This window comes from Crinia signifera, chromosome 9 (assembly GCF_055691185.1).
Source record: "Crinia signifera chromosome 9, ASM5569118v1, whole genome shotgun sequence".
Classification (NCBI taxonomy): domain Eukaryota; kingdom Metazoa; phylum Chordata; class Amphibia; order Anura; family Myobatrachidae; genus Crinia; species Crinia signifera.
In genome coordinates, this window is record NC_139225.1 from 59,831,497 (window position 1) to 59,853,004 (window position 21,508).

General features: G+C 41.6%; 1 protein-coding gene across 2 annotated transcripts in view; it reads right to left on the bottom strand.

The window, feature by feature from the left end:
* Positions 1-21,508, bottom strand: part of LOC146035581 (uncharacterized) — a 113,005-nt gene that overhangs the window by 12,589 nt on the left and 78,908 nt on the right. For both annotated transcript variants that reach the window (XM_083159118.1, XM_083159117.1), the window contains exons 8-11: positions 21,139-21,205; positions 20,609-20,797; positions 11,442-11,617; positions 9,805-9,966 (exon numbers count right to left, since the gene is read on the bottom strand). In XM_083159118.1, the coding sequence (XP_083015244.1) occupies positions 9,805-9,966; positions 11,442-11,617; positions 20,609-20,797; positions 21,139-21,205 (594 nt within the window). The remainder of the gene's footprint in view (positions 1-9,804; positions 9,967-11,441; positions 11,618-20,608; positions 20,798-21,138; positions 21,206-21,508) is intronic.

The window sequence follows — 21,508 nt, forward strand, 5'->3', positions numbered from 1 at the left end:
CGGATTATACCATACAGATTGTTATGTTTATTAGGAATTTTTAACTCTTAAAAGAAGGGGCCAAATTTTATTTTATTATTACATACATCATTTTATTATATATATATATATATATATATATACACCATTAGAGATGGAACTATTAATATTTATAATAATTTGATATTTATACACACACACACACACACACATACATATACATAAATAGTCCTCACCTCTATGCGCTAAAGTACCATCAGTGACCACTAGAGGCCACTTCACAGAACAATTCCTTCTTGCACCCCAAGTCTTATCATAATGGACTGTATGTTGGGGAGCATTAAGGAATGTCTTTTTTTTATAGACAAACATTGTTTTTGGCTATTGCTTTATCTAATACATTACTAATTTGCAACACATTGTTAACCAGAGTCTCAATCCTTTTCTTTACCTGCCGTCCACCACATACATACTCCACATCCATTCCGTGTACTGCCGGTGGCCTTTTCTTTTGAAAACATTAATTCTACGGGGTCATATATTTGATTAAACTGCCATTGTGTCTGCCACTGCTGTGCTGCAATGTTTCATGGATGTGCTACATTTGTAAAGTAAGTGACATTTGGCAAAATGAAGCAACACAGCAGTAGCACAGAGAGCCTTTGGCCTATATTGGTGAACAATACTGTGATCTATGGTGAACAAAATTTAATGGAAAAATACAGATCCAAAGCCAAAACATGTGTAGATGGTTTTGTAAAACCAAACCACAAAGATGAATACAGATCCACACATCTAATAATTAGTGAAACTAATGAGGGGCAAATACATTTTTTATTTAAATATATATATTTTTCCCCTGATGAAGTCCCATACTACAAGATAAAGGGACGAAACCGGTTGGGCTAATTCCTCTTCATCCCCGGCTGGCATCACAACCAGATAAGTTAAAAAACTTTTTGCTAATGTACGGGTTCACCTACACTGTGTCTACTTTACAAATTTCCCTTTTTTTTATGTGAATTTGTATTGTATTTGTTTTAAATAAATGTTTATTTTACAAAACAATATCACACTATGAGTTTTTCCCGTGTTGGGAAACTTTTTTGGTTTTAAGGGCTGCGGATGAGACCGGCTGGAAAAGACCACCTGGATATATATAATCCAAGTGTGAGTTTTACACTAACAAACCTATTAATACCTTTTTCTCACAAAGGTGATCACTTTGTGTAAATAGTATAAACCACCAGGTGGCGCTGTTCACCAATCTATATACTTTTTAAGCACAAGCACCTGTATCATTGAGTTTTTTCTCACAAAAGTCACATATTCACTATTTCTCGATTATATAATGACCCGCTCCCCCTAATACTTCCCCCATGTCTGATATGTTCCAATGAGACGGGCAAAGAGGAAGGAAAAGGGAAGGAGATCGCTCAGGAGAGAGATACTGCTACATGCAAATTCTCAGTTAATTGCTGGTACCGTGCATTTATATATTCCTAGAAGGATTGTTGTAGCACCGATTGTTTTAGAACACTGGAGGTGCAGCCATACCACCTTTTTTTACGTACTTTCTGGTCCTGTGGAAATCAGGACTTATTGATGACTTCTGGCGACACAGTTTAAATTCTGGAGTGTTCTTTTAGATATTATTTTGATGTAATATAATTATTGCAGTCACTATTTTCCACTTTCAAAATCAAAATCACATACCAGATTAAATACTGGGACACACTAAGTGAGTACAAGCGCTATCAGTGCACCACACACTATATATATATTTTTCCCCTTCAGTATTTTAAGTGAACATTACCGGAGCCATATTATGTATTTATTATGTACTTATTAAAGAAATATGACAGGGTTAATTCTGTATTAAACAACTCAGCCAACAATTTTTAATATTATTATCCTGGTACTCCCTGTCTTCCACCAGGAGTGGACTTGTGCTATTTAGAATTGGGCTTGACAACCCTATATGCAGAAGCCTGATCACTTTTTCTCGGTCCACCTCTAGAAGACTTGCTAATACCACTTTCACATCGCCGACACGTTTTAAAAACCGGTATTTAAAACGGTAATTAAAACGGGTCAGAGCCTTAACATTGCCGCAGATTACCGTTTTAAATACCGGTTTATACCCCTTTCACATCGCACTTTTAAAACGGTAAATTGCCGTTTTTTTTTTCCCCTTTTTAAAACGTTTAAGCCTGCACTGTGAATGCATAGCATTGTACACATTCACATTGCACAAAAAACGGCAAGGAACCGTGTAGGACTCTGCTTTTTACACGGTTCGAAATGCCAGTTAACTTTAAACGGTAAATCAGCTGTGGTGCATTCACAGTGCAGGCTTAAACGTTTTAAAAAGGGAAAAAAACGGCAATTTACCGTTTTAAAAGTGCGATGTGAAAGGGGTATTAGATACATATAAGTCAAAATACACCAGATTACATTTCCATTCACTGCAGTTAAATACATACAAGTCAGAATACAGGCATACAGTATAGCCACATTATATTTCAATTCACTGAAGGTCAGATTATGGGCATACAGTATAGGTGCATTACATTAATTTCCAATCGCTGTAGTTGACTTAGAATCAGACCCTGTATGGTTAACATACTGTAGTTAAACAGATCAATATAGTTAGAAACATAGAATTTGATGGCAGATAAGAACCACTTGGCCCATCTAGTCTTACCCCTTTTTAAACATGCTACCTCAAACCATATTTGATCCTTCTTTTTTTGCAAAGATATCAATATGCCTATCCCAAGCATGTTTAAATTGTTCTACTGTATTTGCCTCTACCACCTCTGATGGGAGGCTATTCCACTTATCTACTACTCTTTCTGTGAAGTAATTCTTCCTCAAATTTCCCTTGAATATTCCTCCCTCTAGTTTCAGTGCATGTCCTCGTGTTCTGCTGCTCCTCTTCCTGTCTCCCACCTGTACCTTGTTAAAGCCCTTGATACAGTATATTTGAAAGTTTCTAGGTACTTATGTAGTATCTGGGCTTCCGATTTTGTGATTGTATGCCTTACCTTAAGGGGGGGCAGCAGAGTCTAAATTTTACACTACATGCAGTTTAACGCTAGTTTTGGCTGTTCACTTTTGAACAGCCAATAGCAGCGATCGCCCAAGACGGGGGGCAACCCTGCCCCCCCTGGGCAATGAGGGAGGATGTCTGCTGTCAGGGACAGCAGACATCGTCCCTCTGTCACCGCGTCTGTAGACGCGGTGGCACTTTTAAGTCATGACGTATATATACGTCATGTGTCGGGAAGTACATCCCGGCCATGACGTATATATACGTCAAATGTCGGGAAGGGTTAAATATCTGCCATAAACATGGTCAGAAGTGTTGCATGTGTATGTTAGCTATTTGTTAGTCACACATTTCCAGCACTGGGTCTGATGCAGCATGAATCACAAAATCAAATGAGAAAAACCATGTGCATTGCAGGTGTGCAGAGAGATTTAGGGGAGTTATTTTGTTTCTGTGCAGGGTAAATACTGGCTGCTTTATTTTTACACTGAAATATAGCTATCAGTTTGAATCATACTTGCCTACTTTTGAACACTAGTTTCAGGGAGATTATACTTGGTAGTAGAATTTTGCACAGCGTCTCAGGGGGTGTGTTATGCTCCTCCCAAAGGGCGTGTCTAGTTCCATATATAGAGAGATTGTGAAAAGCAATTGTGAATGTGGCACCTAGAAGTGTGGGTGTGTACTGCTACATCTGAGAGGAATCTTGTAAAATGATTTGTATCCAAATGTTGATGAGCCTAGAGAGTAATGAGGGAGAGAGGGAGATTGCTGCTATTTCAGGGAGTCTCCTGCAGAATGCAGGAGGGTAGGCAACTATGGTTTGAATACACATTGCCAAAAGCTATCCCCCTCTGCACATGTTACTTCTGCCCCAAAATATTTCGGTTTTGCAATACATGCTGAAACAGGCCCACTTAACCTGTACAGAAGCCTCTTTCCACCATTTCTTTGCCCTCTGTAAATATGGGGTGGAGCAGTTCATGTAAGAATGGTGGCCCAGAAATTAAGGATGCTAGTATGGAAGTGTAATAGGATAAATGGGATATTGTATATCTGAAAATAGTGAGGATGTTGTGTCAAAGACATAGGTCAGCCGCAAGTGGCAGCACTTCCTATACATGATAAAAATAAAACCATTGTCATGAATGGGCATAAGGCCAAAAAGTCACCTCTTGTGTGTGGAATTATTTTCACATCATATCAACAAGGCATTTCTACCATTTGTGAGGGCAAATTGAGTAAAGGTAGGGACAAAGCATCTAGGAACCTCCTATATAATACATAATTTGCAACAGCTTCATTTTAGCTATTTATCAAAATCTGACAGAATCCTATAAAATAATAACTATAATCTCCAGTATCAGCTACCAGCAGTTTGAACCAGCACATACAATTTTCACCAATAACACCTCCTCATCATCAACCTTCTCTAATAATTGGAAGTAATCCTTACAAAAAAATATGTTTTGGGGGCCCAGACAAACCAAATACTTCAACCACATAAGTGTCAGTCCCTACCAGCTGTGATCTCCAGCTCCCCCGATTGCCCTTGGCCGTGGGTCACTGCAACCAGTTGGAGGGACAGTCTCTAATTAGTGGGATTGTCCAACTGTAATAGGGACAGTTGCGAGGTATGGTAATAATAGAAAAAAAAAGGGCTCATCAACATCTAGCATCTAAACATAAATGGGTAGTGTGCAATAAAATGACTTGAAAGAATAAAATAGTAATGCTGTACAATGGGGTTGGCCAAACTGGTCCTCAAGATCTACCAAGTGTTTATGTTTTCGAGGCCACCTCTGGATCTGTAGAATGTGTCGGTGAAGAATGAATGCGACTGTTGTTGAAAATGTGACTGTTAGTAATGACAGCACTTGTGCACCAGCTGACTGGTCTGGAAAACGTGAACTGTAATGCTGGCCACACATCAGACCAACTTTCCTCCAGCCATCCAACTTGTTGGTTGGTTGGACTCAAAATCTGGTACTGTATAGGGGCAATTACCAATAAGCAATTTGCTCACAAACTCAGGAGAATGGACAAAAACATTCAGTGAAATTGTTTAAATCAAATAGGTCCAACTACAGTACATTGTCTGACTGACAGTCGTCCATTTTGAGGTTTGGGAAACAAATGACTTCATTAAAAATTATATTTGCACCTATCCAGTATCCAGTTTTATTCCATCCAATCAACTAGTTGGATGGTTGGAGAAAAGTTGGTCTGATGTGTGGTCAGTATTATGCATGTCTCAAGGACAGGTTTGGCAAGCCCTGCTTTATAAGGTATCCAGACTGATCATAGACTGACTTCTCATAGACAGTCAGATGGCGGACAGTCAAAAGGTAGACAGGATCAAAAGGTCGACAGGTATTAAATGTCGACACACAATAGGCCAACAGGGTCTAAATGTCGACATGGAAAAGGTTGACATGCAAACCGTCGACATTGTCATTGAAAAAAGGTCGACATGAAAAAAGGTTGACATGCATTTTTTTACTAAATTTTCTGCTGACATGTGCTGACAGGTGGTATTTCATGCCCTACCATCCACTAAGGCGTGGAGGGAGAGTAAAATAGCTCGCCGAGTGAAGCGAGGCACCGAGCCCAAAGCATGGTGACTGCAGCGAGCCATGCAAGGGTACTTAGTACACTTAGACAGTGTCCATGTTGACCTATGTCGACATAGACACCCAGGGAAGCTGGTAAAACCAATAACAGTCACTAGCTACTGTAGTAATCCCAGGACAGCAAATGTAGTCCCACTGCACAAAAGTGGAAACAAGGAAGAGGTAAGCAACTATCGACCAGTATTTCAGTAATAGGGAAATTGATGGAAACACTCTTAAAACAAAGAGTTGTAGAATATCTCAAAAATAGCAATTTACAGGATCTGAAACGACATGGGTTTTCCGGGTCAAGATCATGTCAAACAAATCTTATTGACTTTTTTGACTGGGTGACTAAAGTAATTGATCAAGGTGGGTCTATAGATGTAGCTTATCTAGACTTTAGTAAAGCTTTTGACACTGACCCATTGTTAAATAAACTTGAAATCTTTGGATTGGATTCTAAGATAGTTGAATGGATAATATCTTGGTTGCTGGACATAAAACAGAGAGTTGGGTACTTATGTAATATCTGGGCTCCCGTTTTTCTTATGAGACGCGTCCCCTTGCGTGGCTCGCTGCGCTCGCCACGCTTCGGGCACGGTGGCTCGCTGCGCTCACCACACTATATAAAATCAACTCCATGCGTAGTTGGATAGTAGGGGTATGAAAAAATGGGGTGCATTTAACATGGGAGCCCAGATAATACATAAGTACCGAGAGTTGTATTAAACGGAGTACAGTCAAAGTAGGGGAAGGTTACATGTGGAGTACCCCAGGGATCTGTACTTGGACCAGTGCTTTTTAATATCTTTATTGGTGATATTGCAAATGGAATTGAGGATAAAATGTGCCTTTTTGCAGATGACACAAAAAGGTATGCAACAGGGTAAACACACCAAGAGAGGTAAAACAAAAGAGTGATGATCTAGGTCATGGGTCCTCAAACTGCGGCCCTCCAGATGTTGTGAAACTACAACTGCCAGCATGCCTTGCCACAATTTTAACACTCCCTTATAGCAAAACTGTGGCAAGGCATGCTGGGATTTGTAGTTTCACAACATCTGGAGGGCCGCAGTTTGAGGACCCATGATCAAGGTAGATTAGAGGAATGGTCAGGAGCATGGCAACTACAGTTTAATGCCAAAAAATGCAAAATCATGCACTTGGGTCTCAAAAAAAGGAATAGCATAAATGGCACTATAATGGAAACTACTGGGGAAGAGAGGGATCTAGGTGTCACTATTTCAGGGGACTTAAAGGCAGGTAGGCAATGTAACAAAGCAATGAAGAAAGCAAGTCAGATGCTTGGTTCCGTAGGGAGAGGAATCAGCAGTAGAAAGAAAGAAGTAATAATGCCACTGTATAGGTCATTGGTACGGCCTCATCTGGAGTACTGTGTTTAGTTCTGGAGGCCATAGCTCCAGAAGGATATAAATACATTAGAGACAAAGAAGGGCAACTAAAATGGTGCATGGCCTACATTACAAAACGTACCAGGAAAGATTAAAATATCTTAATATGTATAGTTTAGAGCAGAGAATGGAAAGGAAGGACAAATATATCAAGGGTTTTTACAAGGTACAGGTGGGAGACATTCTTCACAGGAAGAGGAGCAGCAGAACACGAGGACATGCACTGACACTAGAGGGAGGAAGATTCAGGGGAAATTTGAGGAAGAATTACTTCCCAGAAAGGAAGTAGATAAGTGGAATAGCCTCCCATCAGAGGTGGTAGAGGCAAATACAGTACAGCAATTTAAACATGCTTGGGACAGGCATAATGATATCCTTACAAAAAAATAAGGATCAAATATGGTTTCTGGTAACATGTTTAAAAAAGAGGCAGACTAGATGGGCCAAGTGGTTCTTATGTGCCGTCAAATTCTATGTTTATAAAAACATTAAAAACTCATGTCGACCTTTTGGCTGTCGACCTTATGGCCATGTTGACCAATCAATAGCACACCTGTCCACTTGACCTTTTACATGTTGACCTTTTGACCTTTTGACCATGTCTACCATATAACTATGCCAACCTTTAGACCCTGGGAACCTTGTGACGGTCGACCATTAGTGGTCGACCATATGACTGTCTATCAGGGCTTAAAGTGGTACTGGAGAGGATGTGGAACTCATTTCCCATAACACGGAACCCCCTTCCCCCCACACACACATTAGGTAGAGCCTACACCAGTGCCGGGGAATTTTGCCCTACCTCCAATAAAGGAATAATGGTCTCACAAGGAAGCAGTGTGGTCACACAATAGTCACTCCATTTAAAACTACAACACACAGTAGCACAATCATATACACATTTAAATGCTTGTAGTGCCCTTTATTTATATTAAATCACACATTGGTGCCTCTTATACACATAATGTCCACGGTTGTGCTGCTTATACACATCTGTCACTCCAGCAGCTCACTGTCAATGTCCCTCAGCAGCTCAATGCCCTGTGTCCCTCCAGCACCTTCCCCACCTCTGAGTCCCTCCAGCCCCCTCTCACCCTGTCTTTAGCAAGCACAGAGCCTGCTGTTAGTGGTCCATCTTCACTTCTGCGGTGGTGACATACGCCGTGCCAGAAGAAGCCGCCGCTGTGACAGGCTTTTCTGTTGGAAATACTGTTCAGGGCTGTGATAGAGGTGGAGCTCAGTTCCCCCTATCATTAGAGGTGGTGGAACTCAGTTCCACCCAGTTCCCCCTCACTTTAACCCCTGCTGTCTATGATGAGATTGTCACAAACAGCCATTCCTCATTTCCATCAAAAGGACATTAGATAGATAGATCTTACGTACTTTAATTGGGACAAACAGTTTCACAGTGCAGTGTGTAAAAAAAAAAAAAAAAAAAGTAAAATAGTGCAGGATGCCGGACTCACATACTAGTGTTACCACTAGATAGCGGTTTCCACTATAACCGGGAGACCACAAGCATGTGGCTTTACTACACCAGTGAAAAACAAACCCAGGCTGCACAGTACAGGGTTGGTATACTACTAGTGGCACAAAAACAGCTTGCCCAGCCCCCATCCCAAAGAATGTATATTCTTTCTAACACATAGATTGTTGGGGCTGGAGCTATTTATAAGTTTGCCATCCAAGTGAACTGTCCCTAAATGCTCAGCTTATTAAAAAACACAACAACAACAAAACACACATTTACACACTTTAAATGACTCCTCGGACCTTTGGTGACCGCATTAGTAAATAAAATAAATAGATACTGCCAAAGTTTTAGATAACCTAAAGAATTACAGTACTGAATAGTCAAAATATTACACTACATATCTATGACTAATTTACAATGTATTCACTATCTCTAGCACACAAAAAGCCTTCTCTACCATCATAGCAACTAGATATTGACTGTCAGCAACTTGGATACCCTGTTTGTTGTAACTGAGCCGGGTGTCTGCTTTGAAGCTTATTTGAAGTGGTGAACAAGGGTTTGAGGGAAGTTTAGTTCAAGAAAAGTATTTGTGTATTTTACTCATTTAGCTTTATAGGCATTGCTCTAAGGGACCCCTGTCCATTATACTTGTACAACTGATACTACCACATCCCATCTTATGTATATGCCTGTGAGGAGTAACATTTACAGTATTTATTAGTAAAATAAAAATTTTGCAGCTCAAATAATAAAAAAAGATAATTTATTCTGCTATTTCTTTGATAATATGCATGTCATGTGAAGAGGGATCACTTCGCCCTGGCGAGCGCCGGCGAGAGAGACTGGGACGCGCATGCATCTCACACGCATGCGTCTCCCAGTCTCTTGACGGTGGCGATGCGGGTCCCTGTCTGTCTCCACTTTAGGGAGACGGGCAGGGTTGGGGGGGGATGGCGGGGCAGCGAGGGGCACCGGGCGAGGCGGCAGGCACCCGGTACAAGGTCTGTAGCCACGGGGCGCGTGAGTGTCTCATACGAGCGCGCCCCTGGTGGGAGCCTGCCGCTGGTGGGGCTGGCAATAGAAACGCCAGCCCTGCAAAGTTAAGACCGGCTCCATCTGTATAATTTATTTGTTATAACCTATATAGTTGTACAAACCGTCTCTAAATCATTGATTCATGTTTAACTCAGAACTTAATTAAAACATCAATGTTTTTAAAATAAGAAAATGTTTTTGAAAAATGTCAATGTAAAAAAAGATTTGTACCGTAATTACTGCAGCTGCTACAAACACAGACTCTCCATCCATCTGGACCTCATCTCCACAGATTAACTTCTCCTTCAGCTCCTTGCAAGTCTTGGCATTGGCTGAACGTCTGAAAATACCCCTGGTGTTGGGTCCTTCTTCGTATAATAGCAGAAGCATGTCCTAGAAGTCATTCAGAACAAGTCATGAAGTCCAGAGCCTATTTAAAACCATATTGCAGGTCTTTTGTTCTAATCTTTGTCATATTGTTGTTGCCCACCAAATATTACAGATTGAAATTAAATGCTTGCATTTGGTTTGTCATTGGTGGTTCAGAAAGTAAGGTAACATACTGTAACTTTTCACATGTGTAATGTTCTCTTTTCTGCAGGGCTAAAGCAAGTAAACCAAGTATCAAGTAGACTGCACCTCATATCAGTCATACTGACCCAACATCACTAAGATGGCAAGGCTGGCAGAAACATGGACAGTTGTGTGGTGTGATCAGATTTTTGTGTCTAAATGGCACATCAGCAGCATGCCAACTTGTTGACGTGGGCATGCTTGACTAGAATGTCTGCCCTGCCATTATCCTAAGCAGTGAAATCTGATCACACTACGTCGCACCTCCACGTTTGGCCAGGTTTCCGCCATCTCTGACATCTTACAAGTGATGCTGGGACAGCAATTCAAAAATCAGAAATCAACTACAAATATGTATGCTGAATAAAGGCAACCATCTGGACAAAATTATATTTAAAACCAATGAAAAACTAGATTCCATGTACTTTTAGATTATGTGCCAACCTGTTTGAATAGCACTTACCATGCCTTTTTTGTTAACCATTAAAATCAGGAATATTGTTTACTTGCTTTATATGGTCGTAAGCCACTTTTTTTAGCCAATGGTTTGTCAGTACAAGGATTTGTTTTAGGTTCCTGCATATCTTTTGCTTTGTTCCCAACTAAGTAAATGTACTAAAGCTTCTAAAAGTGAAAACATCAGATTCGGTCTATCATTTTCTTGGATGCAATAGAGAAATGATCAATAGCATCTGATTGGTTGCTATGGGCAATATCACCACTTTTCTTTTTTTAAAGCTTTAGCAAATTACCCCAGATAATCGGCAATATAGTAGCATCCTCTATATCATGAATATTTATGGATATCGCAGCTCATTTGATACTACAAAACACAAAACTTTGTTTGTCCCAATTAATTAGGACACCACTGTATATCATTATAATTTTAATTGTAATTTTCATATTTATTAATCATTGCCAAGGCAATAGATGGAATTTTATTGTATTAATATGTTGTGTGCAAACAGGATCATGCAATGTAAGGATTTGCAAAAATGCTGTTGACTTTATGCTAGACACATTTTAAGACGCATCCAGCTGAACATATTCACATAAATGTGCTTTTGTGCTGTATCTCTTCCAATATACAGTGTCCTTGTGCAGGAACGTTTGTCTGTTGTCCATACACGCATGACTGAAATACATGTTGCATACCATATGGAAGGCAATTATCCCTACTTTTAATTTAGACAGCTGTGGCAGAAACTATTTTGGCAGGGGGGGGAGCAAAATTTATAGTTACGCCACTGATGTAAAGAATGATTATAGCTGAACATAGAAAGAACTGGCCTTACCATTATGGGTTTGGGTAGATTTCCATTTGGACAGATTGATGACAGGGAATGGCCAAAAAGTTTGCGTGGGGTTAAAGGTGACTGAGATGCTGGTGTCATGAGTGTGGCGCTTCCGCTACGTCGCAGAGCCCAGTCTATCAGTGACTTCTTTCTCCGAGAATGCTTCTGAGTAGATTCTGCAGATGAAATGTATTTGATGAACAGGCTGCAGATTGCATACATTTCCTGTCACATAATTATAGTACATAAATCTATGTACTAAATAGATGTCTAAATCCTAAAATACTGACACACACACATACATACATACGTACGTACATACATACATACATACATATATATATATATATATATATATATATATATATGGCATCAAGCAGTCACCATCCACTGGCACTCAAACAAGGATTGCCTTTCTCCCAGTTGCTGAGAGCATATAGAATATGCAGCAGCCGGGATGATGCCATTGTCCAAATGGACATGATGATTAACAAATTTCGTCAGCGGGGCTATACAATGGGTCTGCTACAACAAGCAAAACAAAAGGTCCTTAAATTGACTAGAACAGAGACATTGCAGCAAAATAAACGTTTGGAGGGAGACAAGCATCGAATCCCATACATTAACACTTTCTCCACAGCCAGTGATTCTATCATGAAGACAGCGAAAAGACATTGGCCGGTCATCAGTGGGGACCCAGCGCTGAAGTCTCTTAACAATACCAGAATAATGCCCTGCTATCGGCGTCGCAGAAATGTCAGGGACCTGGTTGTAAAAACAGACCTGAGTAAGCTTAAGATAGATCAGCCAAGCCACTTCCTCAGTAGGAAGCCAGGAAACTACAGATGCACAGGGTGCATTACCTGTGGCTTCCTGGAAGTGGGAAATACCTTCACACATCCACATTCTGGAAAAATCTTCAGGATTAAACAAGTGTTCTCTTGCAATAGTAGATACATTGTCTACATTGTAAAATGCCCATGTGGGCTACTATACGTGGGTAAGACCACCAGAACTTTTAAAGAAAGGATGACAGCGCACCGATCAAATATCAAGTTGGCGCTAGAAGGCAAACCGTGTGATCAGCCCGTTGCACGGCATTTCAAGAACTTCAGGCATCCACTGGCAACCATTCGTTATAAGATGATCGACCAGATAGCAGTTTCCAACCGAGGGGGTGACAGAGACAGAGAACTGTTATGTCTTGAGTCCCGCTGGATACACAGACTCAATTCCGTGCACCCTAACGGGCTCAATGAGACTCTCCCCCTTAGCTGCTTTCTGTAATTCCTATGTTTAGCTTTAGGAGTATTTAAATTTGAATTAGATCAACTCCGCAACTCTAAAGCCAGGCACCATATTTTGTTTAGGAAGCTCTCCATGTGATGTCTAATAATGCATAATTTTTTGCTGATTATATCGTTTTTAGTTTTTGCAGGTGTTCATAAATTCTGTGCATATGCGTTTTTCTCCCCTTAATGAATTGAAATGATTATGCAGGATAATAGTAATGTATTACGGCTTGTAGCAGCCTTGTATCTGTATACGCACTTATGTTATTGTTTTTCTGTATCCCCATAGCAACGCCTGAGCGGGTGGTAGCGTCTACATCCTGCCGCTGCCGGAAGTAGGTGTGACGTCAGACGCCCGTCCTGGCGTTGCGGGGAGACGGACCTTCACTCTGGTATATAGGTAAGATCTTTTTCACTGTTATTTGTTCTGATGAAGGATTAAAGTATCCGAAAGCTCAAGGCTGGTGTGAGTCCAGTTCATTTACTTGCTACATTGAAAATCCAGCGAGTGCCGTATCTGCAGCTATATTACGTCCTGAGGAGGATTATACTGGCACCGTGGTTGTTGCTGACTATACTGACAGAGTGCCGGACCTTCCCCTATTCATATATATATATATATATATATATATATATATATATATAATCTATATCTGAAAAGATATGGTGGGCGCTCCAATAGTGCAAAATTATCGCTGGTACAAAAGTATATTTATTTAAAAATCACATAAAAACACAGGGATGGGTAACGTACCACAGACGGCGGCAAACAAATAGCCGCGATTCAGACAGCATATAAATCACAAGTTGGAGTAGTTACACTCTCTCCTGGCTCCAGGGTCACGCTTTGACGCTAGGCCAAGCCCCGATTATATATATATATATATATATATATATATATATATATATATATATATATATATATATATATATATATATATATATATATATATATATATATATATATATATATACACACACACACATACATACACACACACACACACACACAAACACACACACACACGATACAGAGAAATACCAGCGCAATAGTCCTTTGAAAATATCAATGGGATCAAGTGATTCTGTGATGTCGCATCCCTCGTTTAAACCTGAGGGTGACAGTGTACCCAAAGTATATATCCAAAAAGTCTCTCTCATACTTAATGATTGTATGATGTATGTCACCTAGATAGGGTAATTGATAGCTGTATATATACCCGACAAGGAGAGGTTTGGACACACCCACTGACGAAGTTCAACGGTGACGAAATGCATTGAGCGTGGCTAAGACTCCTGACGTGTTAAGTCTGTGGCTATTGCTTCCAGCAACGAGTGAGAGGTCCCGAGGTCTTGTGGTGCAACGTCCCTGGATTCAAGCGTGCAAGTGCGGCGGTGAGAGCGGTCTGCCTTGGATGCTGGTTCCTGCTACCATCTGGCGTTCCCCGACCTTATCCATCTGATCGGTTGATGTACCCCCTATATTGCTGGCAAGCTGATTGTCCTTTATCTCAATGTATGTGAGCATATGTACTTGAGTAAATTTTATACCACTATTATACTCACTAGTGTGCATTTTTCCTTTTTTCCACATACATACATACATACATACATACATACATACATATACATATTTATATATATACACACAGATGTATCGGGTCTCATCTTTGCAGGGGATGGCGATGGCGTCGCCATCCCCTGCCCCGCCGCCATCTGTATGCCGGAAGGGGACGCGCGTGCACGAGGTGCGCGCGCGTCCCCTTCCGACGGTGCTGCCCTCGGTCGCCCGGTGCCCACACCGGGCGACCGCACCCCCCCTGCAGCCTCCTCGGGTCCCCCCCTGCCCCCTCAAGCGGGAGGCGGACAGTAATGCGTGCGCCTCGCCGCCCGGATACTGGGACGCAGGCGCGTCTCAGTCAGATAGCGGCGCCGTGCTGCTGGCGGATCGCCAGCAAGGATGAGACCCGATACATCTGTGTAATATATATATATATATATATGTTTCAAGTCAAATCCAAGAAAAACATTTGTTTTTAGGCCATCTTGTTACACGAACTGCCAGCCACTTGTTACACAAAGACCCCTGCCCGCCAGTTGTTACACAGAGACCCCAACTGACAGCCAATTGTTAAACAGAAACCCCCAATTGCTAGCCACTTGTTACACAAAGACCCAATCTGCTAGTCACTTGTTACACATGTACTTCAACTGCTAGCCATTTGTTACAAAGTTCCCCCAACTGCTGCCCACCTGTTAAAGTGTCCCCCTAATCCAGTGGTTCCCAAACTGTGTGCCGTGGATCCCTGGGGTGCCTCGGGACACATGCAGGGGTGCCCTGGGTTGGTGGTCCAGGACCAACTCAAATTATTAATGGTTAATTATTTATGAGCAAAACCAGTGCTGGTGCGTGCCAATCATAAAATGTGTACAAACAGAAGCAAATCCTGCCCTTTACCACATAACTGACCCTAGGAATCGTATATAAACCCAATCTAGTTAATTTTGTTTTGGCATAAAGGTGCCGTGAAAAAAATCTGATACTCTAGGGTGCCGTGATTCAAAAAAGATTGGGAACCCCTGCCCTAATCATAGGCGAATCCAGAATTATGTTAATTGGTGGTCCCAGACCTAGACATAACAGCAGGGGGACCTTTGCGCGGCGTAGCAAAAAGGGGGCGTGGCCTCATGGAAATGAGGCGTGGCATCACAAAAAGGTGTGTGGTATTACACTTTAGACCATACACAGTAATGCCCATTACACATTTTAACAAACTCCGTAATACCCATTACACATAAAGCCACACATCATAATGCCCATTGCATACTATATAACAAACCGTGATGCCCATTACATATTTGCCACATAAGGGCTGCTTACCTACGTGCTCATTGCTAGAGGGTTTTTGCTTGATGGCACCATAGTGCCCATTACACATGATGCCGCACACCATAGTACCCATTACACATGATGCCGCACACCATAGTACCTATTACACATGATGCCGCGCACCATAGTACCCATTTCACATGATGCTGCACACATAATGTCCCTTACACATGATGCCGCACACCGTAATGCCCCTTACACATTAAGCCACACATTATGCTTAATGCCCCCACATACCGCCACTTGTAGGGTCCCTTAAGCAATGCCCCCAAAAGTGCCACTTACTGTAAATTTTTATATGAGCCTTAGCTGCTGCTGCAGGGAGAGATGGAGAGCGGTGCAGCTGCTTCTATGGGGAGAGGAGCAGAGCGGAGAGGAGTCACTCCCCTCCTGGTATTCAGAGCACTGCAGGTCATGGCTGTTTGAAATAATACCCCTTTCAGAAAATGCAGGGATTTACCTGAGAATATGGTCCCAGGATCATGTAGGGACATTCCCAGGCTGACCCCTTATACACCAGCCTAGTCCCTGCATTTTCTGGTGTGAGGGGGAGAGACAATCTCTCCACTCTCCCTACCCCTTTAACCAACCAGCTATATCTTCGGAACCAACTGACCCATTTACATGAGACCAGTATCATATTTATCATAACTTTTGAGTTGGCTTCAAATGATTTTGGTCCCGTGAAACTGGGCTGTTTGTTTATGCTCTTTGAGGGCAGATTTCTCTGGAACCAGTCATGAAATTACATTTAAGAAATGAAAAAAAAAAAAACGGTTTAACTTCAATATCCCTGGAACCAATTAACCCATATGGATCCAGCCTGGTATCAGATTGAAGGCCCAGCGATTTGGGTTTGACTGGGATCAACCTCAAGCTTCAGTAATGCCGAAGGGGGAACTGGCAGCCTTTGAACTGGGTGGGGGGTCGGAATTAGCGGGTCCCATGTTATCCTATAGGGAAAACGTTCCGGCTTTGCCTGACAGTATCTCCGGTTCCCAGGGGGCTAGAGACACAGGGCTGGGCTCGTTGGAAAGCCCCATCCCTCAGCTACAAAATTGGCTAATGGGTGGTCCTGTGCACCCCCGTACCACCCCCTAGATTCGCCTATGCCCCTAATGTCTAGTCATGCTCGCCGAGACATCCTTAAATTGTAGCACCAAGCTGTAGAAAGAATAACCAACTTTAAAAGGTCCATACACACTGGGTGACTATGCCCAGCATGTATGGACAGTGATTATGTCACTCATCGCTGCGGGGAAAGCTACTCAGTGCATACACACTGTGCCCAGCGCTGACGGAGGGGGGTAGGACGGCTTAGCAAAGTGCAGAGCTATGCAAAGCCATCCTCAACACCGCTCATCTGCTGGTATTACCAGCAGATGAGCGGCTTTCCAAGCAATGATGCGGGAGCGCGCAGCAGTGCTCACCGCTCATCGCTGGGGCATACACACTGGGCGGCTTTGAGCTGAAAGCTGTTCAAACAGGCTGTTTTGAGTGGCTTTCAGCTCAAAGTCGCCCAGTGTGTATGAGCCTTAAGTGTAGAATCCTCCAACTTCCTGCCAACTGGTGTACAGAAACCCCAGCTGTTGCACATTAAAGGGAGATTTGTCAAACTTTTTGTTGCCCATAGCAACCAATCATATTTTAGTTATTGATGTATATAGTACATACTATAAACAGATAAATAGAATCAGAATAGTCCTCTTTAGAAGGTTTGATCATAAATCTCCCCTTAAGCTCCAACTGCAAGTCACATCCCTGTCACAAAACTGTAAAAAAGGTCCAACACAACATACTGTAGCAACTTACAAGTTTTTTTTAAGGTATACATTTATCACAAGTCACGTCAGCTGGACATATGATCATGTGCTCTACTGTGACCACCGATGTACTGTACTTTACTGCACCATGGATGACAGCAGGAGCACAGCGATCAGATGACCACATGCCCCCCTGCCCTGGCTTCTCTATTGCCACTCCCTGGGGGTGCAGGTAAGCGCTTTCTCTTCCCACAGAGGTCAGCCGTGTTTGGACATGGCGGATTACAGGGGCCAGATCTGAGCACAGCCTTCGCTGAAATCTGTGCAGGAGTCCGAGAACCAGAGAGAAACCTGGATAAGGATATCTCAAGATAAAGATATAGTATTATCATTATCCCCCTTCAGTATTTTGTTTAAGGTTTTTTTATGTAAATTTTGGCACATTGCATTCGCCATCATCAGTATGGGAAATGCTAACTGATATGCAAATTTAAAGACTTGGAGGATAATTTTGATAGCTCTCATCCAACTGCTCTTTAGTACATTCCGGTGATACTAAAATGATATGAAAAGGGAGTGAACACAACTTTTTTCACATTATTCTAGTAAAAAATGTTTTATAATCTGCCCATAAATGTCTAACGGGGGAGATTTATTTAAAAATGTTAAGAGATAAAGTGGAAAAATATAAAAACCCAATCATCAACTGTCATATTACAGCCTCTGGGGAAGATTTATTAAGTCAAGTGAAGTGAAAAAGTGAATGGTACTTTTTAAAACCCAGAATGTAACTTGGCAGTTAGAAGCTGATTGGCAGGTGATAAAGTATCAGCCACTTTATCACTTCACTGAGGTTAATAAATCTGCCCCGGTTTCAAAAAATGTCAGTTGAGAGATGATTGGTTCTTTATCTCTCCAAGCTTTGATACATCTCCCCCAGGGCCGGACTGGCACTTCTGGCAAATGAGGGGCCGGTTTCTTGCCGCAAGGTGGAGGCTCTGCATCGTGATCGGTGCACAGAGAGATACACTGGACTGTGTGTGTCACTGGGGTCCAGAAGAGAGGGGGGCATCACATGCTGCTACTCCCACCTCTCCTGCAAGCCGGGAGAGGCAACAAACGCATGCGCGGCATATGCATGCTTGTGCCCGACAAACGTTGCGCATGCACAAATGCCAGGGCAGATTTGGCAGCCCAGTCTGTCGCTGATCTCCACTAAGCACCTTCATGTTCCCATTTCGGTCAGTTATTATTCAGAACAGTTATAAGCCATGGCTCATTGGTGATGGATATGCACAGATGTGACATAGGCTAAATGGGAGTGACAGTAACCGAGGCCATAACCTGGAAAGACACTGCACATGTATTACATTTGGTCCATGCACTTAGGAATGTTATTGAATGTGTCTTAATTGTGAAATGGAGTCAAACACTATTGAAAATGTCAGATGATTGAGTTGAATACAGGGGTTGGGATCATTTGGTCTATTGCATTATGGTCGAAAGTCATTAGGTCGAATCCATTAGGTCGACATGCTAAAAGGTCGACATGACTCTAGGTCGACATGGGAAAAGGTCGACATGATTCTAGGTCGAAAGGTCATTAGTTCGACAGGTCATTAGTTCGACAAGGTCATTAGTTCGACATTGTCTATGTCGACATTCACAAGGTCGACATGGGGTTTTTCACTGTTTTTTTACCTGAATGTCAACACAGTCGACATGGACACAGTTTAAAGTGCACTGCATCCCCTCGCATCGCTCACTGCGCTCGCTATGCGTCGGGCACGGTGCCTCTCTACGCTCGGCACACTATTTTATTCTCCCACCATGCCATAGTGGATGGTAGGGCATGAAATACCGCCTGTCGGCACATGTTGGCTCAAAAAACAGTGAAAAACTCCATGTCGACCTTGTGAATGTCGACATAGACAATGTCGAACTAATGACCTTGTCGAACTAATGACCTGTCGAACTAATGACCTTTCGAACTAGAATCATGTCGACCTTTTCCCATGTCGACCTAGAGTCATGTCGACCTTTTAGCATGTCGACCTAATGGATTCGACCTAATGACTGTCGACCATAATGCAGTAGACCAAATGACCGCATCCCGAATACAGGATTCAGTACATCTCTTTACAAGTGTTTCTGGGAAACAAGCAATTTCAGCCTATTTAATTACTGTATTTATTATTATTACCAGTTTCTTATATAGTGCAGCATATTCCGTTGCGCTTTACAATAGGAGACAGTGATAAAACAAACAAGGTATTTACAGACAGTCAAAGGTATGACAGCCCTGCTCGCAAGCTTACAATCTGTATATACAAACAGAAAGTGATGCAGTATAGTCTACTGTATATCGCTAAATAAATAGAAAATAATTGGCATATGCTCCAGTCCATACACACACATATATGAATAATCAATGGCGGTATTGTGTTCAATAGAGATGTGTAAACATTGTCACATATTTTACGGTTAGTCAGATTTTTAGTAAAGAATGAGATTACTCAGTAAGTGGAAATGCTCAGAAGTGTAGTGTAAAATAGCATTTTTGAAAAATAATTATTTAAAAAAGACAAAAATAGGAGCAAATTGAACAAATTCCAGCTTGTTAACCATTATCAATAGGAATTTACCATCATGTCTGACATGGTGGCAACCAGTCAGGGGGAAGGAACTGATGAAGAAAATGCAGGTATATAGAGCAGGCAGAAGTTGCTGATATGCAATCGGCATTCCCAACCACAGTTACAGGAGTTAATGTAACCAACAGGTATAATACCAACATCTGTTTACATACTTTATCAAATGTTATAACAGCCAATAAGCACAATGGCAGGAAACCTTATATTATATTTCATCTCAAACATTTATATTTACTTGAAATAAAAGTATGTGAAATAATGGTCAAACATACATTCGAAAACTGAAACCTGGGAGTTCTGTCCATCTCTGGCTTCCACAGCCTTCCCTGTTATTCTGCTGTAGCGCTCCACAGCAGTCTAATGCAGGGTTTTGTTAAAGAAACATTCTTGTAGTTTATGCTACCAAAGTGTAATGCACTCCAGATACAGAAAGTGAATGCATGCATTATAGTATTTTCCTTTGCACTTTTGTGACCCGTATTCCGATATTATGGAACGGTGTTACAGTTAAGAATATATTTAAGACTCTTAAGTAAAAACAATACTGACAGTTACATCAGGTACTTGCCTCTTCTCACGTAAAATGGAACCTGTGGCTTCAGTTTAATGATGAACCGGGACAGACTTTCCTGAGTGAATTGTTCACGAAGGACATGGTCTGCTCTCTGCTGTATTAAAAGGTTATTATTGCTCCCACTGGGAATGTCCAATGATTCCCGGAGACTGTTCATTGCAATACTGTAAGGATATTCATGTCCTGGTGGGACACAAGATACAGTTAAGAACAACAGCAGACAGTTGGGTCATAATGAGGCATACTGTTGAATAAATAATGGATAGATGTTTATAAGCAGTTATTTTTACTGTAATATTAATACCATGCTTTCATCTGTACAGTTGGAAACATGCTATTCTACTTGCACTGCCTGAGTCACGTTTGTCCCCACATCCAGGAAATGAAATAAAGGGAGGAATGAAAGTTATAAATATAGAATGATATTGAAGACTGTTGGGTTTAAGGATATGTGGTGCTCTGCTGCCAATGGGACAACATGTGGTGTCCAGACCACCTTATAAGATATGCAGTGAGGCTCTCACCAAAAAGTGGACAGGGAGGTTCATCCTTTCCAGACATTGCCCACAGGTGGTAATCACTTGGTCTTCCCTGCACAAATACACAAGAAATTATAAAAAATTATACATTTTGAATTTGAATCAACCTCTTTTTATCTCATTACATGGCAACGAGAGGAAAAGATTTCACAAATTACACAGCAATGAGATAACAAAAATGTAAAAATCAGCAGAGGGCCAGAGACCAGTGACATATTATACTGTAGATGTCTTCGTTGTAGAGCAACTGTTCAAAAGTACCCCCTTTCCAACTGTATGCATCCGTATGAAAGTTATATCCTGGGGATTATTGTGAACACTGCAGAAATATACTTTAGTGCAAGCATGGGGATGC